General features: G+C 35.6%; 1 protein-coding gene across 4 annotated transcripts in view; it reads right to left on the reverse strand.

Moving 5' to 3' along the window:
- Positions 1-21,381, reverse strand: part of mol (dual oxidase maturation factor 1 mol) — a 101,266-nt gene that overhangs the window by 33,345 nt on the left and 46,540 nt on the right. For all 4 annotated transcript variants that reach the window (XM_069827272.1, XM_069827269.1, XM_069827271.1 and 1 more), the window contains exon 3: positions 5,159-5,216. In XM_069827272.1, coding sequence (XP_069683373.1) covers positions 5,159-5,216 — 58 coding nt within the window. The remainder of the gene's footprint in view (positions 1-5,158; positions 5,217-21,381) is intronic.

Below are 21,381 nucleotides of genomic sequence, written 5' to 3' on the forward strand. Positions count from 1 at the left end.
TTCTCCTAACATATTCACGTCATCCGCATAGACAAGCAGCTGATGTAACCCGTTCAATTCCGAACCCTGCCTGTTATCCTGAACTTTCCTAATGGCATATTCTAAAGTGAAGTTAAAAAGTAAAGGTGAGAGTGCAATTCTTTGAGATATTTCAAATAAAAAAGTTGAATACAGTTTTGCTCGCTTTTGCTTCATTCTCGAGATAAACATTGTTTCATACGAAACATTTCATAGCGTGTTTTGGGCAAGCTGCTGATTTAATTCCCAATATGCTCAGTCAATTTAAGAGAGCAGTGTATTATGATAATAAACGATTGGAATAGTTTTAGTTTTGACCTTTAAATGTGCAGAAATTTGAATTAAACAAATGTAACATTTAGAATTCCTTTGTAGAGCGAAAAGTTACATTTGCTCGGATCAAATTTCTGCACATTTAAAGGCCAAAGTAAAATTATTTCAATCATTTATCATCATAATACATTGCTCTCTTAAACTGACTGAGCATATTGGGAATTAATTCAGTAGCTTGCCCAAAACACGCTATGAAATGTTTCATATAATTTTTTTTCTCGAAAAGAAAGCAAAAACTTGAGCAAAATTGCATTAAACTTTTTTGTTTGAAATATCTCAAAGAATAACCTTAACAAACCAAACCTAACCTTCGTTATATTAAGCAACGTTTCCTACCGAATTTACTATTTAGAATTTTAGAGGATTATTACATATTAGCATTACTTTTGACGAGTTGTTTCTTATGTTGCCGACATTGATTATATACAATTGTGTGCAAAAACGGCATAACTGCAGTAGTGGTAGATGGTCTAAAGTTACCCACAAGAGTTCTCATCTTGATAATTCGCTAAATGAAAGTACCTAGTTCAAAATAAAATGTTATAACCTCAAATGTTTGTTTAATTTTGCTGTTCAACGAATCATAATTTCTACAGTTATTGTCAGATGTTTACCCATGAATTTCAAATTGCAGAAGGCCAAGACCATACTAGCCAAAGAAATACATTAAGTTAGCAACGTAAATACCTTATTTAATAGTCATTGTTACCATTTTATTATTTACTAGCCGTACCCGTGCGCTCCGCTGCATTCGTTAGAAATGAATATAAAGTAATTACATAATTAAAATAGGACATTTGATCAAGGGAACATTCGTGTTTGATGGAAGTTATTATGTTACTTAATTTAAATTGTATTAAAAAATTAAAATACGATCATTTTAATCCAGAGACCACTCATTTGGTCATAAAAATTATTTTAGGAAATACAGGAAACGAATGTATAGAATAGCCTATCAAGTTTTCTGTGCATAAGAAGCTATTTTAATCTTACCTGTCCTCGATTCACTCAGATGTTACTGTGATAACATTATAGTATTATGTCAATCTAGAGAAACTACACTTTCCAATAATTAATTACACAAATCGGTTAATTTAGCTTCTGATATTACTTCATACAAAAACAGAAACATTCTCTGTAGGCTATGTTTTATAGCTTTCGATTGTTTTTGTCCAAAACCCCTTATATACGAAGTCATTTGTTTTTTATTTCATTACACCGCCTTAGATGGCGTTGTTATTGTAATTTTGAAACTCATTTATCTCATTAAATATCAGCCCTATCAAAATTTTGTATAGAATAAAACTTATGGGAAATTATTTTTAAAGAAACTTTTGTTATTTAATAATGTTTCATGAAAATTAATAATAAGGGAGATATTTCGATTTATTTAATTTAAGCCCCCTTATAACCCCCTTTTAAATAAAATATTTTGAATGCCATATAGCCTAAATTCTAAGTTACAACGAACTTAATTTATATTTCAATTTTCATATAAATCGGTTCAGCCATTATCGCGTGAAAAGGTAACAAACATCCAGACAGACAGACAGACAGACAGACAGATAGACATACATACAAACAAAAATTAAAAAAAAAGCGAGTTTCGGTTTCAGGGCGGTTAATTATATATGTTAGGACCAATTATTTTTAGAAAACCTAAAATTACCAGAAACATTTCGGCTACAGATTTATTATTACTCGCAAAATAGTCTTATTCACATTTCGCGCTAGTTGTCATCTCTTTGCACAGTTGACTCCCCCCCCCCCCCCTACGGGCTCGTGAATTATCGATAAGATGAGAACTCTTTTGATACAATACGATTCTCAGAATGTACTTTATTTCGCTGAATTGAAATGCTCTTTTTGACGCAACTATGTTTAAATTATGGAAGGCTGTTGCGCAAAATTAAATTTGACATAAATAGCAGCTTTTGCCTACCAGTGCCTAATATTGAAGTACCCGCCATTTCTAGTACTCCAGCAGCAGGCACTTTCTTTCGCTGTTGCGTCGCCTTCGATGCATCTGCTCTCTAAGCCGAAGTAACCAAATTATTCAGGTCGCATTCTGACTCTATATGCAAGTGAAATTTGATGCAATTAAAATCCGCCCGGCCCACTTGAGCTGCAGCAGCTCGAGAGAGAAAATCATTCTCATGGCTGCAATTGTTATTGAAGCCAAACACAGCAGCACTGTTCTTCCTTTGTTTGCATAGCAACCAGGTAACTTGTGGTATTGTCAATTTACCAGACATGTGAACAGCACAGGTAAATACAACAAGAGTATGATCGTATAAAAAACAGTTTTGGATCTGTCATCCATTTGTCTGTCTGTCTGGCTACATAGATCTCTCTGAAATTACTGGTCGAATTTTGTTTATATTCAGTAGACCTATCTATGAATGTTTCAGTAATTTTTGTAACGCTCTTTCAATTGTTTATGTTTTCATTCGAGGATCACTCAAACGAAACAGATTTTCGCGTAACGCTGACACAACTCCATCTTTGGATACTAATAACTTAATATTGTACCTATGGCACGTTTGTAATAATTTAATGATCATATTTACTGTATTTACTTACAAATGGCTTTTAAGGAACCCGAAGGTTCATTGCCGCCCTCACATAAGCCCGCCATCGGTCCCTATCCTGTGCAAGATTAAGCCAGTCTCTATCATCATACCCCACCTCCCTCAAATCCATTTTAATGTTATCCTCCCATCTACGTCTCGGCCTCCCTAAAGGTCTTTTTCCCTCCGGTCTCCCAACTAACACTCTATATGCATTTCTGGATTCGCCCATACGTGCTACATGCCCTGCCCATCTCAAACGTCTGGATTTTAAGTTCCTAATTATGTCAGGTGAAGAATACAATGCGTGCAGTTCTGTGTTGTGTAACTTTCTTCATTCTCCTCTGATTTACTGTATGTATTTACTTATTGATTTATTTAATTGATATATTTCTTACTTCAGAGAAACTTCATCCACACCATTAAGTTGATGCTAATATTGTGAAACCATACAGTGCAAGTGTCTTGCAAGTTTGAAAATTATCACATGTCTTATTTCTCCAAAAATAAGTAATAATAAAATTACTTCCAAGTTCTTTTCAATTCTGAATATCACATATGCATAATGTAAGCCACCTTGATTTATTCCCGGTGACATTGCTTTTAATCTTCCAGAAACGTTATCTATCTGTGAAGACGTTAAAATTTCTGACGAGTGACTTGTGCTATTAAAATGTTTTTTGGGAAATTATCGAAGATTTCCACCTAATTTCGTATTTAAAAGAACTTATTTCGCATAATTGTATCGTCTGACAAATTAGGCTTCTCTTACTGTTCAGTAATGTTTGTTCCGCGGACCAGAACTGAACCACGCATCGCAGCCTCCGTGACTGGGTTTCGTTTTGGTCGCACCTCGTCCGTCAGCTGTTCTTGTGCTCTGTTAATTCTGCAGCGTTTTGAAATATCGCGAAAACAAGTGAAAGTGTGAGATGCTGGCCGCCGTCACGATTCGTGACAGGCCGCGACGCGTGCGTCCGCGCTGCCGCGGCCGGGGCTCGAAGCCCAGACGTGCCGGACCTTGCCGCGGGCGCCCGGACGCGAACTGGGTCACGGACCAGCGCCTCGCGTCTTCCGGCTTCCGGGCGGCCTCTGGCAAGGCCGGCCAGTGTGCGCCGGTTACCCTGGCGATAATACAGGGACATCATTTTATTTTACTTCAGTTTTTATTGTACCTGAGTTTTTGAATGTACTTCACTACCACCCCTTCTACTAATGAAGTTCAACCGTCCTCCACACAGATCCAAGACCGCATATACAGTCATAGTAGCCTTACGGACATAGTAAACAGTACGTTCCAAAAACATGTTCGCGTTTTCCAGTGACGAAAGAGCTTTCAATATTGAATCATTTTCGCACAGGTACTGTCGTCCATTTGCCTACGTCGTATCCCGGTTTCCCCCACCAGCTTTTATTCGCCAGCTAGTGGCTGGCCTCTCTTAGCTCTTTTCTGAGAACATTAATTTCTGTTAGGAACTGTTACAACTGTTTAAAATAACTTAAATAAAAGGGCCTCGTTAAGTAATTAACTGTCATGTGATTTCCTCCCTTTCTACGATCCTGCGACATAACCACTTGGACGGACAGGAGATAGTATGTCTGAGTAATTTTATCTTTTCGGATCGGGCAGAAATGAAGATTGAATTTACAGTACGTAAGGTACTCTTTTAAAAGAGTAGGTACAGAATTATTTCAACATGAGTTACTAGTACGAAGAACGAAACTGGTAATTGGGATTAGGTACAATAGTCTATAGTGCGATAATATGCACATTAGAACTGAAGCCTGTATCGAAATGAACGGCCACCATTAAAAAAATTGTGTTTAAATATCCATATTATGATTATTTTTCAATTTAACTTCATTCTCTATATTGTACGCTAATGTGCTGTAGACAGTATAATATACACTGCATAATGAATACGTTCGCATGGATAACTCAGTTCGTGAGTAAAAACACACATTGTTAATACTGTACTGTATTTTGATTAAACAAAAACCTAATGAAAATTATCAACACAAAATCGCGATATTTCCTAGTTTACGTAAATGGATGAACTACTTTTCTTCCCTGCTATACCTAGTGAAGTGACTTGTTTGTATATTACGCCAGTATCATCGAACTCCAGTCGTGGAAGAGGGTAGCAAACGGCGTTGATTCAGAGGTATAGGCAAGTTAATATTAAAAATGTTAGTAAAAATAAAATGATGCTCCTGTACAAGCTAGGCAGACTACTCACCCAGGATGACTGTGCCCACGAACAGGCTCAGCGTCACGCTCGTGAAGGTTGTGAACCTCTGAAACACAATAATAATAATAATAATAATAATAATAATAATAATAATAATAATAATAATAATAATAATAATAACAACAACAACTGCAAGTACAAATAATAGGTTAGCACAAATACTGGTCAACAATGACTATTTCGCTCATGTACCAATGTGCCAATGGGTGTAAGAATCTATTAACTTAACCAATGAAAGCCAACACTGTCTTGTCGAAAGAAACTTACTGCATCTGATGCGCATTTGTTTAATATCTTGTTGCATCTGATGTTCAGATGTTAAATATTTTCATTTTGTCCTTAACAATACAGTGGGCCGTGATCTTGCATGATGGCCTTTCTAGCAAAAATTAAATACCTTCATTTATACTAATAATAAATCTGTACCCAAAATTTTTCTGGTAATTTTCGATTTTCCAAAAATAATTGGTGTTAACATGTATAATTAATCATCTTGAAGCCGAAAATCACTTTTTTGAAATTTTTGTTTGTATGTCTGTCTGTCTGGATGTTTGTTACCTTTTCACACGATAATGGCTGAACGGATTTATATGAAAATTGGAATATAAATTAAGTTCGTTGTAACTTAGATTTTAAGCTATATGGCATTCAAAATACATTATTTAAAAGGGGGGTTATAAGGGGGCTTGAATTAAATAAATCGAAATATCTCACTTATTATTAATTTTCATGAAAAATGTTACATAACAAAAGTTTTTTTAAAGGTGATTTCCGATAAGTTTTATTCTATGCAAAATTTTGAGGGGCCAAATTGCACAAAAAACGGATGTTCTCTGAACCAAATGATCATATTTTAATGATTTGCATGCAATAACAATTAAGAAATATGCTAAAGGAATTATCATTGCACTAAATGACTGGGCTCTGGACCAAAATGATCGCATTTTAATTATTTAAATACAATTTAAATTAAGTAACATATTAAACGATTTATCCTTCTATCAAACACGAATGATCCCTGGACCAGATGTCCTATTTTAATTATGTAATTACTTTATATTTATTTCTAACGGGTGCAGCGGAGCGCACGGGTACGGCTAGTTTGTAAGATAATTGTTTCTGTATGTTATAAATTATTTATTAAAATATTCCCGAAGTAGTCTTATTCAGATATCACAAGAGTTCTCATCTTGTCGATATTCACTAAACTAAAGTACCTAGTTCAAAATAAAATATTACAACCTGAAATATGTGCTTAATTTTGCTGTTTCACTGATCATAATTTCATTTCTACAGCTATTGTGAAATGTTTACCCATTAATTTTATATTGCAGAAGTTAGCAACTTAATATATTATTCAACAGTAATATTATGTTATCCTCTTTTTATTAATAAAATTATTTAGTTACTAGCCATACCCGTGCGCTCCGCTGCACCTGTTAGAAATATATATAAAGTAATTACATAATTAAAATAGGACGTTTGATCCAGGGAACAACTTTTACAACAGCGCAAGATAATCTGCTTCGCTCATTACCCATTTTTTTGCATTGCATTTATTGCATATAAATTTTATGTATTTTAACACGATTCAATTGAGCATAGTTAAAATTTGAATTATAAAATAATGGATTGCTGAGCTAACGTACTATTACTGCATACAGAAGCAATACACTCTCGTTGTTCGTTAATTCTCTGAGATTAAAATGAGTGTACATAAATATTATTTTAAGAAATACAGAAAACGAATGTACAAAATAGCCTATCAAATTTTCTGTGCATAAGAAGCTATTTTAATCTTACCTGTCCTCGATTTACTCAGACGTTACTGTAATAACATTATAGCATTATGTCCATCTAGAGAAACTACACTTTCTAATGCTGAAATAATAATTAATTATACAAATCGGTTAATTTAGCTTCTGATATTACTTCATACAAACACAGAAACATTGTCTGTAGGCTATCTTTCATAGCTTTCGATTGTTGTGTCCAAGGCCCCTTATAGACGAAGTCATTTCTTTTTAATTCATTACACGGCCTTAGATGGCAGTTATTTTAATTTTAAAACTCATTTATCTCATTAAATATCAGTCCTATCAAAATTTTTCAAGGAATAAAACGTATCGCAAATTATTTTTAAAGAAACTTTTGTTATGTAACATTTTTCACAAAAATCAATAATAAGCGAGATATTTCGATTTATTTAATTCAGGCCCCCTTATAACCCCCCTTTTAAATAATGTATTTTGAATGCCATATAGCCTAAAATCTAAGTTACAACGAACTTAATTTATATTCCAATTTTCATCGAAATCCGTTCAGTCATTATCGCGTGAAAAGGTAACAAACATACAGACAGACAGACAGACAAGACATACAAACAAAAATTTCAAAAGAGCGATTTTCGGTTTCAGGGTGGTTAATTATATATGTTAGGACGAATTATTTTTGGAAAATCGAAAATTACCAGAAAAATTTCGGCTACAGATGTATTATTAGTATAGATTGTAATTCGCGAAATACTGTTTTTCGAGCGAGTTCTCATCTCTGTGGATAATAACACGCGTGATAAGTAATTAATTCTGAACATAGGATATAAAAACTATTACTATTTACAAGATAGCCGATTTAATTCGTCTGGAGGCCACGGAAAGATTTAAAGCCTGTGTTGCAATGAAGCTTGTGGCTTGTCTGTGCAGAGGTGTTCATTAGTATTCTTGGTTGACGTCGATATCGTCTTGAATTATTGTTGTCTTACTTGGTTGGGAAACAAAAGACATACAGAGGGCATTGTAAACCCTAGTATTGTGTAATCGTGATGACAGTCAGCTTGTTTGTCCAGACTTTGAATAAACCGTCTATCGAGGATACATTTTATGAAATATCACGTCTAGATGGGGAGAGGACGCATCGTAAAAATATTTAGAGATCCCAGCAATTCTAAATGTACAGTAGCGTGCAAATTAATCCGAACACGACATATTTTTACATTTTCTGTCATTGTTGGCCTCACAGCTGCTCATACCGCTTTAATTGACATCTGTAATACGTGTAATTCCATTGTTGAAGGTCTGTCGTTATTATTTTTTTATAATATGTGACATTTTGCCTCTCGTTTTGTACTTATAAGCATTTCAGTTGTGTTGAAGACTTAATACTGCAATCCTGTGTACATTCTGTCGTCTTCACAAATGGATACAACTCCACGAAAACGGTCTAAAATTATAACATTAGCAGAGCATTCGTCTATGACACAGAGGCAAATTGCTGCAGAATGTCACATCGGTTTGGCTACTGTTAATTCGATCATAAAACGATACAGGGAGAGTGGATCCATCACACCCCAGAAACAAGGAAACTGTGGCCGGAAAAGGAAGACTTCACCTGCAGATGATCGTTTAATTGTCAGGAAAAGTAAATTAAATCCTAGACTAAGTGCTGTCGACTTAACCCGCGAGTTAATGGCTACCACTGGGGCGAATATTCACGTCACAACAGTGCGGCGTAGGCTTTTGGAAGCTGGACGAAGGACTCGTAAGCCTATTAAGAAGCAACTGCTAACCCCTGTTATGTGCAAAAAACGCTTAATGTGGGCAAAATTACATCAACACTGGACAGTGAATGACTGGAAGAATATATTTTTTTCCGATGAGTCTCATTTCGAGGTCCGCGGCCACCGTGTTTCTTACGTACGGAAAGGATCCGAAAAAGTAACAGCAGCTCATCTCCAACAAGCACCCAAATACCCCCCTAAAGTAATTATTTGGGGTTGTTTCACACATGAAGGGCCTGGAGCATTAATACCTATCAAGGGAATGATGAATTCTGACAAATATATTCACTTATTGAAAACCAGAATTGTACCCCAGCTGCAAAAATCATTTCTGGATGGCAGAGGTGTGTTCCAACAAGACCTGGCACCATGCCATACGTCTCGAAAAACTACAGAATTCTTCAACAAGAAGAATATTCAGGTACTCCCCATGCCAGGCAACTCACCCGACATCAACCCCATTTAGAATTTGTAGTCAATTTGCAAAAGAAGAATGCAAAAAATGGATTGTTCTACAAAGGAGAAGATGATTTCTGCCCTCATTGGTGTATGGTTTCGCGATGAAGAAATGAAGAATATTTGTGGGAAATTAGTGGAATCCATGCCAAATCGTCTCAGAGCTGTTATTAAGAACAAGGGAGGCCACATAGATTACTGAGGTATGTCTTAGATCCTTTTTTTTTTACCCCGTTTGAGTGTTTTTGCATAAGTAATTACGTTGTTCGGATTAATTTGCACGCTACTGTATTTCCTGACAAGATAAAGTATAGGTGCCCGCCACCAGATGTTTACCCATTTTCCTTTGAGATAAATCCACATGCAATAGGCCTAACCAATTTAATGTAAATTGAATTTAAAATGTGTAATTAAACGTTTTAATGAGATTCAAGTTTTAAGTCTTTATCGACATTTATAACGAAATTGATATTTTTCTGTTAACACAGTAAACTTACTGTATATATCGATTGTGACAATGAAAACAGCCATGGGTAGTAAGAAAGGCAGCGGTGTAAGTAACTATTTTGTTTTTCACTTTATTATGCTTTCTGGCTGTAAAAGCCTTACAGCTTATGTTCAAATAAACCATTCTGAGAATAAAGCCCAGAGAGGTCCTAGCTCATATCCTACATAAGTGCTAATATAGGCTCGTATTCAAGGTTTTGAATAATGATTAAATATGAATAACTTGCTGAAATATTTAATACTTAAAAGAAAAAGTGTAGAAGATATTAACTCTAACATTAGGAATTTTGCAAAATTTATTACGAATATGTGCTGGCATTCTGTTATAGACGCGAAAGGGAGAAGCGAAGTCCTTGCCAAGATTTAAGATTTCAGTTGAAGTAGCAAGGAGTGAAGTGAAGAAAAAACCATGTGTTCCTTCTTTAAACCTGAATATCATTGTGTAATTTTTTTTTTTTTAGTCAACTGTCCGAAGACAGGTCTGAACCCAAGTGATACCAAGAAGGCACCACTTATGAGGGTACTAGGCAGTGACGTCGCCAGGATCAGAGCAAAGGGGGTGCGGATAGGGTGCGAGATTTAAAAATGGGGTGCGAGCTGTAAAAATGTGGTACATAAAAAATCCAAAATGTTCTTTCATGCACTTCCGCGAATACTATACATCTGTTTATTAATATTAATATTATTATTATTATTATTATTATTATTATTATTATTATTATTATTATTATTATTGCTCATCACATCCATTACGATACACTGTGGAACGTAGTTTGTTTTTGTTCTTCAAAATAATTTATGCCTAGTATTTTGTTAATAAATTGCCCTTTGGGGTGCCGAAAGGGGTGCTCCGATTTTTTATGGGGTGCTTGCGCACCCTTTCACACCTCTCTAGCGACGTCCCTGCTACTAGGCCAGGAGATAATGGGGTAGGGTAGCCAGTTCCTTTCCCCCTCCATTGCATACATCGCTGACTAGCTACCTATTACACTAGTCAGACTTCAGATGCATACAAACAATTGTTCTTCCTCTGACACATATCGTCAAGTGAGATGTACTGCAATTATTATTGTTATTATTATTATTATTATTATTATTATTATTATTATTATTATTAAAGCTATGTAGTTCTTAAGCACCATAGCCATGTTATGGAGGGGAATGTACCCCCTTTAGTCCTCTCCAAGTAGCTTCCCCAGCCAGCTTTTGGACGTCGGTCGATCGTCTTGGGTCCAGGCTTCTCGCCCCTGAATGAGCTCAGCCTTGTGACAACTCCGTATTCCTTCATTCGTCTTTGTTGGTAGTTCTGATCAAGATAAGGTGCAGTCTGTTATCGTGTCTTGCTCAGGGCTTCACCACAACTGAGAGAGGGCTGGCTTCCTCGGCGAGGTGCGATGTGTGCCACTAGGTCAGCGTTGCCATGGTGACCGGGTATCGCGCAATTGAGCTTCAACTTGTTTTCGTAGACGTCACAGCACCCGTCGCTTTTTCTTGGGTTGCTTGCGGGTCCGTCCAAAACAAAACTATTAAATTCCTATTCTGCCTCATTCCTTCTACGATCTGTTTAATTTGCCCCACGTTGCACGAAGTGAAGACGAAAAAACACGACAAATAAAACGCGTTCACTATTCAGTTCGCTTACTCACTTGACATTGAAAACTGGGCCTTTTCCACAAAGGTATGATGCTGTACGTTACAAGTTACTGGTTAAAGTTGTTGGAGTTGTATTTTTTGATCTATGAAAGAATTAACAGCTCTTGTAAATTACTAGTGAATCGCCACAACTTACAAGTGACATATCAATAAACATGCTACGTCATAACTAGGGAGCGGATTTTTATGTGCTAAAAAATTTAAATATATTTATTTTTATGTGCTAAAAAGTACGAAAATACAGCCGATTATCTCTGAACGACTTATACTGTGAAAACGATCTTTCCACATCACAGGACTTTAGACGTGGATATTTAAAGACAAGAATGTCACAAACACAAACACCGACAATTTCACCTACAGGCACATACTCCAATACTTGAGCAACTTTACACATTTTTTTATATCCACTGTTTTTCCCAAACACATTCTGGAATTTGTCCCTTAGTAATTGTGCTTCTGAACCTGGTAGCGAGTCTAGTTTAATTTCCACGGCACGCACCTCCCTGTTTCAGACAACAGGTTTTTGGATATTTCGAGTTTTTTATGGTGTCAGACAAAAAGCTTAAATTTGCTAATAGGAAAGCCAAATCATTTTTTAAATAACCATCTTTCAGTATATCTTGAAGGCAGTGGCGGCTCCTGCATATTTCTTAAGAGGAGGAAAGAAGTTAACAGCACGAAATGACACCTTCTTGAATGAAACATGGTACAAATTAGCCTACATGCAAACATGTAAGACCAGGTAGTGTTGGGGTTGGCCTTCCCTTCTGTATAGCAATAATCTGTTCTTGTAAACTGAGTTTCCTAAATTGTCCAAAATATATTATGTTTTCACTTCCATTCATTGTTGAATAATTGCGCAAATTAACAATTACAAGGAAATTCAAAACCTCGTAGCATTTTTCGAGCACACTACAGCATCACACGTGTTGGAAGAGACTAGCTACTAACTCGTAACCGGAACCGTTTTACGGAAATGGAAATGGGAAATAATCTGAGGAAAGCGAGAACACTGCACCCACCCACGTGGTCTGTGTTGCCACATGTACATTTTACAAGTTCAGTATCACATGCTTTTGAAGAATGCCAGTTCTTGTAAAGTCATACTATCATTATTGCTCAATGCTGCCGGTGGCCGATTAATTTTTTATGTTAAAATGATGTAGTTTGGAGTACCTACTTTCAGTTTCAAATATATTTGTACAAAATTGACAACTTGGTTGTTGCCCTGTCTAGTAAACAATGAATAGAAGTGAATTTCAGGGGCAACTACGTAGAACTGCTTCCTCTTTGTTTTACATAAACCCGACTTTAACTTTCAAATATCCACGAAAGTTTCAAACCATGAATAGTAGCCTATATAAAGTCCAATGAATAATATTTTTGATTTATAATTTTAAAAAAATGTTTACATGGTGTCTTTCATAGCGTTGCGTTAAAACTGTTTTTGTTGTGTCTCCTCCTAGATGTGTTATAGTCTGGTTGAATGCAACATCGTTAGATGGCAGCGGTAGCGAGCTTGCTGCAAGACCAGTCGGTTTCTATTTCCCGCCCATGACCGATTCAGAGGAGGATCTCCTCCCTCGCCGTTCATTTACTTGCTTTAAAACTTTGCTTCTTTCTCTGGCCGCTAGTGCGCTGTTGTCTATGTGTGTTAACTGCAGTAAAGGAGGAATGGAGTTCCTTTCCTCCACACAGACAATATCGCATCTTTCTCACAGTTTTCTACAGCACATGATCACACGTCGTTTAAAACTCGATCAACCGAGTTTTTCTTTCAGCTGTGAACTTAAAAATTATCGAATCTTCCTCGAATTTCAAGGAACATATTTTATTTGGTATTTATTTTCAAAAGAAGAAAATGTGAGGAGGACGTTCCTCCCTTCCCTCCCCCGAGGAACCGCCACTGCTTGAAGGATATCGATTGACGAAGCCCGATAACAAGGAATAACAACAAGATATATTGCCTTACATGACATGAGCGAGAGGAGAGAGATTTGTTTAAATTAAATAATGTTCACACCCGACCTCTTATCTGTTGTGTTTCACGAACAAAGCGTGGAATGAAATCATCTTCAGCAACAACAAACATTCTACTATTATGAAATGAATATAATGTAAATAGCACTAGTACAGATATGTATTACCCTAGATCATATATGTAACAGATATGTCGGGCTTATAGGCTTTGAGGTTAACAACTTTTGCCAGGTTTACTACGCTGCCATCTAGTTGTTACATAAGGAGTCGCGTCATAATTCCCATTTGAATTGCATTAGCGACTGTGCTGCCATCTCGTGTTCGTTTACGGCGGACGGGTAGCGATCCTGGCGGTTGTTTTCTTCAAAGTGCTGCCGATTTTAACGTAGAGAGGAGTTATCTGTTACATATATGATCTAGGGTATTACTCTTCTTTCATTCATAGGGAATACTTGACAATTCTCTGGTAAGTTACAAGTACTAGTACTTTTGTGGAATACAATCATGAAACTTCACTGACTACTTCGTTTATATGACGCCATTCCATTTTCGGCCAATGAAGTGCAATGAAATTTTGAATTCCAACCAATCACAGTCATACATCGCGATAATTTCTGCAGTTCGATTTATCACTATCAATTTATCGCATGGTCGTTCTTTTGTTTAGTCAGTGTCGCCAACTGTTTCCACGTAAATCGATGAGCATTAATTGATTGTACTAAATAAAGTGCGAAATCCTACTTCCACATCTACATCTTCATCTTCTAATTCCATGTCCACTGTATCTAAAGAAAATGACACTCCTTCATAACAATTGTTCATTTAATTAATGTATTAATCAGGTTATTTGTAATTACACTGTAAAATGGTTAAATTAAATTATGATTTCAGCAGATAACGAAAACATATTTCCGTTATAATAACAAGAGAAAAGCGCAGTACATGTAATTAACATTTTTTAACCTGTATTTCGCTTTTCTCAATTGGCATTACTGAATAACATTCAATTTCTTTATTGCAGTATTCGTTATTCATCTATTTCAACTTCACAATGTCTGAATAGGTGAAGTATTCATAAATATACATTTATTAACATTTTGTGAGCGAATTTTAGGGATATATTATTTACATTTTTATTTTATTCATGAAATAGCCCTAATAAATGTCACTCGAAGCCTGACAAATCTCAGACCTCTTGTGACATTACTATAGATAATTTGTAATATGGAGTACCATTATAGAAAACTCTTCCCTGAAGCAGAAACTCTAGTATTTGTACTATGTACTTACTAGAGAATTTACTTGTAGGTAATATACAAGACCATACTTTTGTAGAATAGGCCCCTGATATATTTGCTCCTTTTTTGTCAAGATGGACAAAGGAACTAAATGCTGCTTATATATTTGGTTGTTCACACTACGCAACGAGATATAGACTTCTGGCTAGTCTTTGGCCTGTTTCTATAGAACGTTGGGTAACTCTTTATCCTCTTGTTAAATATGTATTGTAAATTACTTTAAAAGTGTTTTTACAAACTTAAGATAATTTTATCCTGTGGTAAATCATCATCATCATCTTCACTTCATGGTTTAGGCTTAGTGCCTGTTCCGTCTTCACATTTTATTCAGTTCCACCTCTTCCTAGGACATCCGACATCTCTTTTGCCTTTAGGTTGGTACTGTTGTATCAGTGCTGGAATTCTTTCGTTATCCATTCCAGACAGGTGTTCTTTCCACTTTTCTTTATAATCTTCAATTTTATCGTTTATGTTGTATATATTTAATTCTTTACGGATATCATCATTTCTTATCAGATCCCTTCTTGTACATCCCTTTACTCTGCGAAGACACCTCATCTCTGCAGCCTGTAATTTACTTTTATCTCGTTCTTTAATTATCCATGATTCGCTTCCATATGTCAACACGGGTACTGCCATAGTTTTATAGAACTTTAGTTTTGTTTCTTTTCTAGTTTTATTTTTTAGTGTTCTATTTATTGTTCCGCATATCCACTGGGATTTGCTTATTTTGTTGTCAATATCTCTATCTACATCATAAGTTATATTACAACCTAAATAATCAAAATGAGATACTTGTTGTATGGGCTTATTATCAACCCTGTGGTAAATCATTGGATAAATTATCCAGTTATGGATGGTTGGATATCTATTATCCAAGGACAAATGTTCAACATGGCGGACATAAAACAGCTTTTAGCTAAGATTCCATGTTGATTTTCTGTGCTTTGTATGTGTGTTTTCTTGCTGATGTTTTTACTGAACGAAGTAAAGATATGGATGTAATAAGAGATTCTAGTCCTCCTTCTTCTAATGAAAAAAAAAATACAAATACTTGAAAGAATTGTGAGGATAAAAATATTTCGAGAATGATAAGAAATATAATTATTTTATTTTATGATTTCATTATAAGTTTCTGGTTAGGTATAGAAAAAAATTGAACCTAATGTTACCCCAAAATGTACAAGATAAATGCCACTTTCCCCCATGAACCAACTGCTAACAAATTTAAGATTTTATGCCATAGAATGCCTTAAATATTAATTGGGGATGATTTAGAAATCCAGAAAGCAACAGCATGCATAATTATAAAAATGTCCACAGGAGATGAAGCCAAGACCAACGTTAATGAATTTCATGACCTGTCTGAGTTCCCAAGTGTCATAAGCTGTACTTGTGTATACGCCTAGTCCAGCCTAACAGTCACTGTGGTCACAACTTTGAGAAGAATCCATACATTCCGATGAAATAGATTCTGAAGGAATGCAACAACTTGTCTCCTCCTTCACTCGCATTGTGTCCATGAACCTTCATAGTTGTCACTTATTTTTCTTCCTTTGTCTTCTTTCTTCTGAACGATTCAAAATAAGTTTTCACTGAAATTAAGTGCACTACACGAACTAAGACTACTTTTAGTAATAGAAATTGGGCATGAGATCGAAGACCTCTGCTGAATGGCAATTCAGACAGAAGGAAAATGCTCCTGAAAAATACAAGGAACATGTTGCTTCTCACAGCTCCGAGGTCGTGCACCTCGCTTGCATCACCTATTTATACGCAACCGCGTTTGGTGTCGAACATCGTACAAGTTTCAGCTTGGCACTAAAAGCATTTCGTGTTAAATGAGTCTTCAGAGAGATACAATTCCTACGACTGTTCTCAACCAGGGCCCACATAAATCTATGGTGTGCGACACCTCATTTTCTTTCCTTCCGTTATTCGCAGACTATGAGAGTCGATATTTGATTTGCAAAATTTGCTAGTCTGTTTGTTACAGTTGAAACACTGCAGCTCTAGCGTTTGATTGCGATTCTAAATACTTTCGTAACATTATTATTATTATTATTATTATTATTATTATTATTAGACTATTATTATTATTATTATTATTATTATTATTATTATTATTAGACTATTATTATTATTATTATTATTAGACTATTATTATTATTATTATTATTATTAGACTATTATTATTATTATTATTATTATTATTATTAGACTATTATTATTATTATTATTATTATTAGACTATTATTATTATTATTATTATTATTATTAGACTATTATTATTATTATTATTATTAGACTATTATTATTATTATTATTATTATTATTATTATTATTATTATTATTATTAGACTATTATTATCATTATTATTATTATTATTATTATTATTATTATTAGACTATTATTATTATTATTATTATTATTATTATTATTATTATTATTATTATTATTATTATTATGCTTTTAATTATTTTTGTGGAACAATACGTCGAACTTTAGGTAGGAAAGTTCGGAAAGAAACATTACTAAAGTTTTACAAAGTAATGGCTTTACCAGCTTTACTGTATGGATGTGAGAACTAGGTTTTAAGGAAGAAAGACGAGAGAAGAATTGAGACTGTTGAAATGAAATTTTTTAGGTTTGTGGCTGGCTATACACTACTTGATAAAAAGAGAAGTGAAGATATTAGATCTGAATTAAAAATGCACAATATTATAGATATAATAAGAAGACATCAAAACAATTGGAGGGAGCATATACATCGTATGCCAGAAACATCAATTACTAGAACAATATACAATCACGACCCTCGTGGGAGAAGAAACCCAGGAAGACCCACAAAAAGATGGCGGGACCAGTTTTGATTTGATTGGAGTGGAACGGATCTTATGGTCCATACCGTAATGTAGATGATTATTATTATTATTATTATTATTATTATTATTATTATTATTATTATTATTACTACATACTTGCAAATGACTTTTAGAGACCCCGGAGGTTCATTGCCGCCCTCACATAAGCCCGCCATCGGCCCCTATCCTCAGCAAGATTATTCCAGTCTCTATCATCATACCCTACCTCCCTCAAATCCATTTTACTATTGTCCTTGCATTTACGTCTCGGCCTCCCCAAAGGTTTTTTCTCTCAGGTCTTCCAACTAACACTCTATATGCATTTCTGAATTCGCTCATACGTGCTACATGTTCTGTCCATCTCAAGCGTCTGAATTTAATGTCCCTGATTATGTTAGGGGGGGGGGAAGGAACTGCCCAACCTACCCCATTATCTCCTGGCCTAGTTGCCTCATAAGTGGTGCCTTCTTGGTATCACTTGTGAGGTTCAGACCTGTCTTCGGACAGTTGACTAAACAACAACAATTATGTCAGGTGAAGAATACAATGCGTGCAGTTCTGCGTTGTGTAACTTTCTGCATTCTCCTGTAACTTCAGCCCTGTTAGCCCCAAATATTTTCCTAAGGACCTTATTCTCGAACATTCTTAACCTCTAATTATTATTATTATTATTATTATTATTATTATTATTATTATTATTATTATTATTATTATTATTATTAAAACAGTTATATTACCGGTTGTTCTGTGTGGTTGTGAAACTTGGACTCTCACTTTGAGAGAGGAACATAGGTTAAGGGTGTTTGAGAATAAGGTGCTTAGGAAAATATTTGGGGCTAAGAGGGATGAAGTTACAGGAGAATGAAGAAAGTTACACAACACAGAACTGCACGCATTGTATTCTTCACCTGACATAATTAGGAACATTAAATTCAGACGTTTGAGATGGGCAGGACATGTAGCACGTATGGGCGAATCCAGAAATGCATGTAGAGTGTTAGTTGGGAGGCCGGAGGGAAAAAGACCTTTAGGGAGGCCGAGACGTTGATGGGAAGATAATATTAAAATGGATTTGAGGGAGGTGGGATATGATGATAGAGACTGGATTAATCTTACTCAGGATAGGGACCAATGGCGGGCTTATGTGAGGGCGGCAATGAACCTCCGGGTTCCTTAAAAGCCAGTAAGTATTATTATTATTATTATTATTATTATTATTATTATTGTCGTTATTGTTGTTATTATAGCTATTGTTATTCCTTGGGAAGGAATCACTATGCCCCGGTAGCCCCATTACCGGTACGCACATAACTGAAGTCAGTATAGAAATGCCTTTATGTGCAATGCAAGTACTTAAGCATGTCACACCAAATATATGAAGTATAGCGCAGTTATCATGAAGCTGAAAAATAATATTTAGTACCAAATTTTAACGAAAACACGCGTTTGCAGCACCCCTCACTCGACACGTGTTTCCCGACGTCCTGTACCAGCAATTCCACGCCTCAGTTTTCTGCAGAGACATTTCCTCTTTAAAACAATTACAGTAGCTGCCGATATAAAATTGTCCGTTTCTGTTATTCAGCTTGTCACACAGTTGGGTTGTGGTCGTGTTTTTGGGCCGGGTAGTAGCGCAGTAAAAGCGGCGTAGAAAGTGAGGTGCGCTCGCGGCGATCTTCTTCCCGGCCCCTGCGCGCGGTCAGGATGCCGCATCGACTGCAGGGGGCTACGAAAACTTGTTATTCATCCTGCTGAGATGTTTCTCTTCCCCCTCCAAGGGTAGGCAGATTGCGTTTCACTCTAGTACGAAGTCAGTCTTCTTCCTTCGTCCTTTCTCACCACCACCACCACCACCACCACCACCACCACCACCACCACCACCACCACAGGGCTGGTCCGCCACCTGATATTCGGTGGTGCTTGTTCACATCGCTCTTTTCAGTGACGCCGGTCCATCTACAAGCCACATTCCTGTCGTATCTCTGACGCGTGTCACACTCTCTTATGAGTCATGTCTTGCAGTGCATAATTAGTATTTATTTATTTATTTATTTATTTATTTATTTAGTATTTATTTATTTAACCTGGTAGAGATAAGGCCGTCAGGCCTTCTCTGCCCCTCTACCAGGGGATTACAACTATAACATGAACAATAAAATTACAATTAACATTAAATTTACAATTACAATTACAATAAAAATTAACGTACGACAAGATTACCTGATTAATGAAAGCTAGACATTTTATCATAGAAGCTAAGAACAAAGAATATTTTTGTATTTACTGAATTACAAATTAAACCTACAATAACAAAATTCTATAGTGATGAAATTACCGGATATTGAAATATTTTGTGATAGATTAAGAGAACTATTTACAAGAAACCATGTCTGAACGAGTCTCAATTACTGACCAAGTGCCTAGTAAGTTTGCGTTTGAATTGAATTTTATTTCGACAGTCCCTGATGCTAGCAGGTAACGAATTCCAGAGTCTTGGCAGGGCTATTGTGAAAGAGGATGAGTATGAGGAGGTGCGATGGGATGGTATTGTTAGTATTGTTTCATGACGAGAGCGTGTTTTCTGATTGTGGTGGGAAGAAAGGTAAGTGAAGCGAGACGACAGGTACGAAGGAATAGAAGAGTTCAAGATTTCGAAGAGAAGGAGAAGTGAATGTAAATTTCTTTTCTTATCTAGTTTAAGCGTACGCAAGGGAGGACTTACCGGGTTTGAACCGCCCCCCCTTGAATTTTTTTAAATTATATATTTAGATTTGAATATTTTTTTGTCCATAATCGTTCTCCTTTCTCTAATTTTTCACTGTCAGAGTAACAAAATCTACATCGACATAAGGGATAGTCCTCCTACCCCTTCTTCAACATAATCCCTATGCTTGGTGCCGTGGCACGTTCGAAATATATCAATGCTATCTTTATTGTAGAGAGGCCTACAGTACTGACTTTGTAATAAAATGAAGCGGATACAACATGGAATTTAACTTTCCCCCCCCCCCCCTCGCTGTTATTTATACTCGCTTTAACATCTCTGGTCATATCGCGAGTTAATCTTTGGTTGAAATCCGAAGGCTTGTATACTATTGTTAAGACTGGTTCTAGTGCTGTGAACTAGACGGCGACTGTATATCTATGACTGATTTGTTATGAATATGATTTCGGTGATGAATGAGGCCGGTGATATTCAGGGATGTTGTGGCCCGAATTTCCTGGAATTTGCCTTACGGTTGAGGAAAAACCCTGAAAAACGTCAACAAGGAAATTCAACCCGACCGGGAATCGAACCCGGGCCCACTGCGTAAGAGAATTTAACTTGTTGTGAAACATATTGAAAAGGTTGTTTTGACAGGTCTGCAGTGCAGATGTTAAACATTGTGCATTGTCGATTTTAAACTCATTTTAAGGGCGGTGTTCACCCGTTCGTTAGTTTAAGTTCTGACTTTATTGTGAAACGTTTGTTTAACGTTTTGTACATTTGACTGTTAATAATAATAATAATAATAATAATAATAATAATAATAATAATAATAATAATAATAATAATCTTAAAATTATGTGGAATGCATCCTGAGCACGTGTACTATGTAACGTACTCTTCTGGGGGTGTTAGAGTGATTATTATGTAAAAAAAAGCAATATGTATCTTTGTTTTAGCAATCAAGTATTATTATTATTATTATTATTATTATTATTATTATTATTATTATTATTATTATTATTATTATTATTCATTGAGCATCCCAACTCATTTAACTATTTACGAGAATGAAAAAGATATTCAAAATAAAGTCTCAAAGTTCCTAAAAATATCAGGAATCATAAATAATATTCTTAAACCTAAATAATTTTTCAAGGAGAAATACAGTAACAATTTATAACAC

The sequence above is a fragment of the Periplaneta americana genome, chromosome 6 (assembly GCF_040183065.1).
Source record: "Periplaneta americana isolate PAMFEO1 chromosome 6, P.americana_PAMFEO1_priV1, whole genome shotgun sequence".
NCBI classification, from domain to species: domain Eukaryota; kingdom Metazoa; phylum Arthropoda; class Insecta; order Blattodea; family Blattidae; genus Periplaneta; species Periplaneta americana.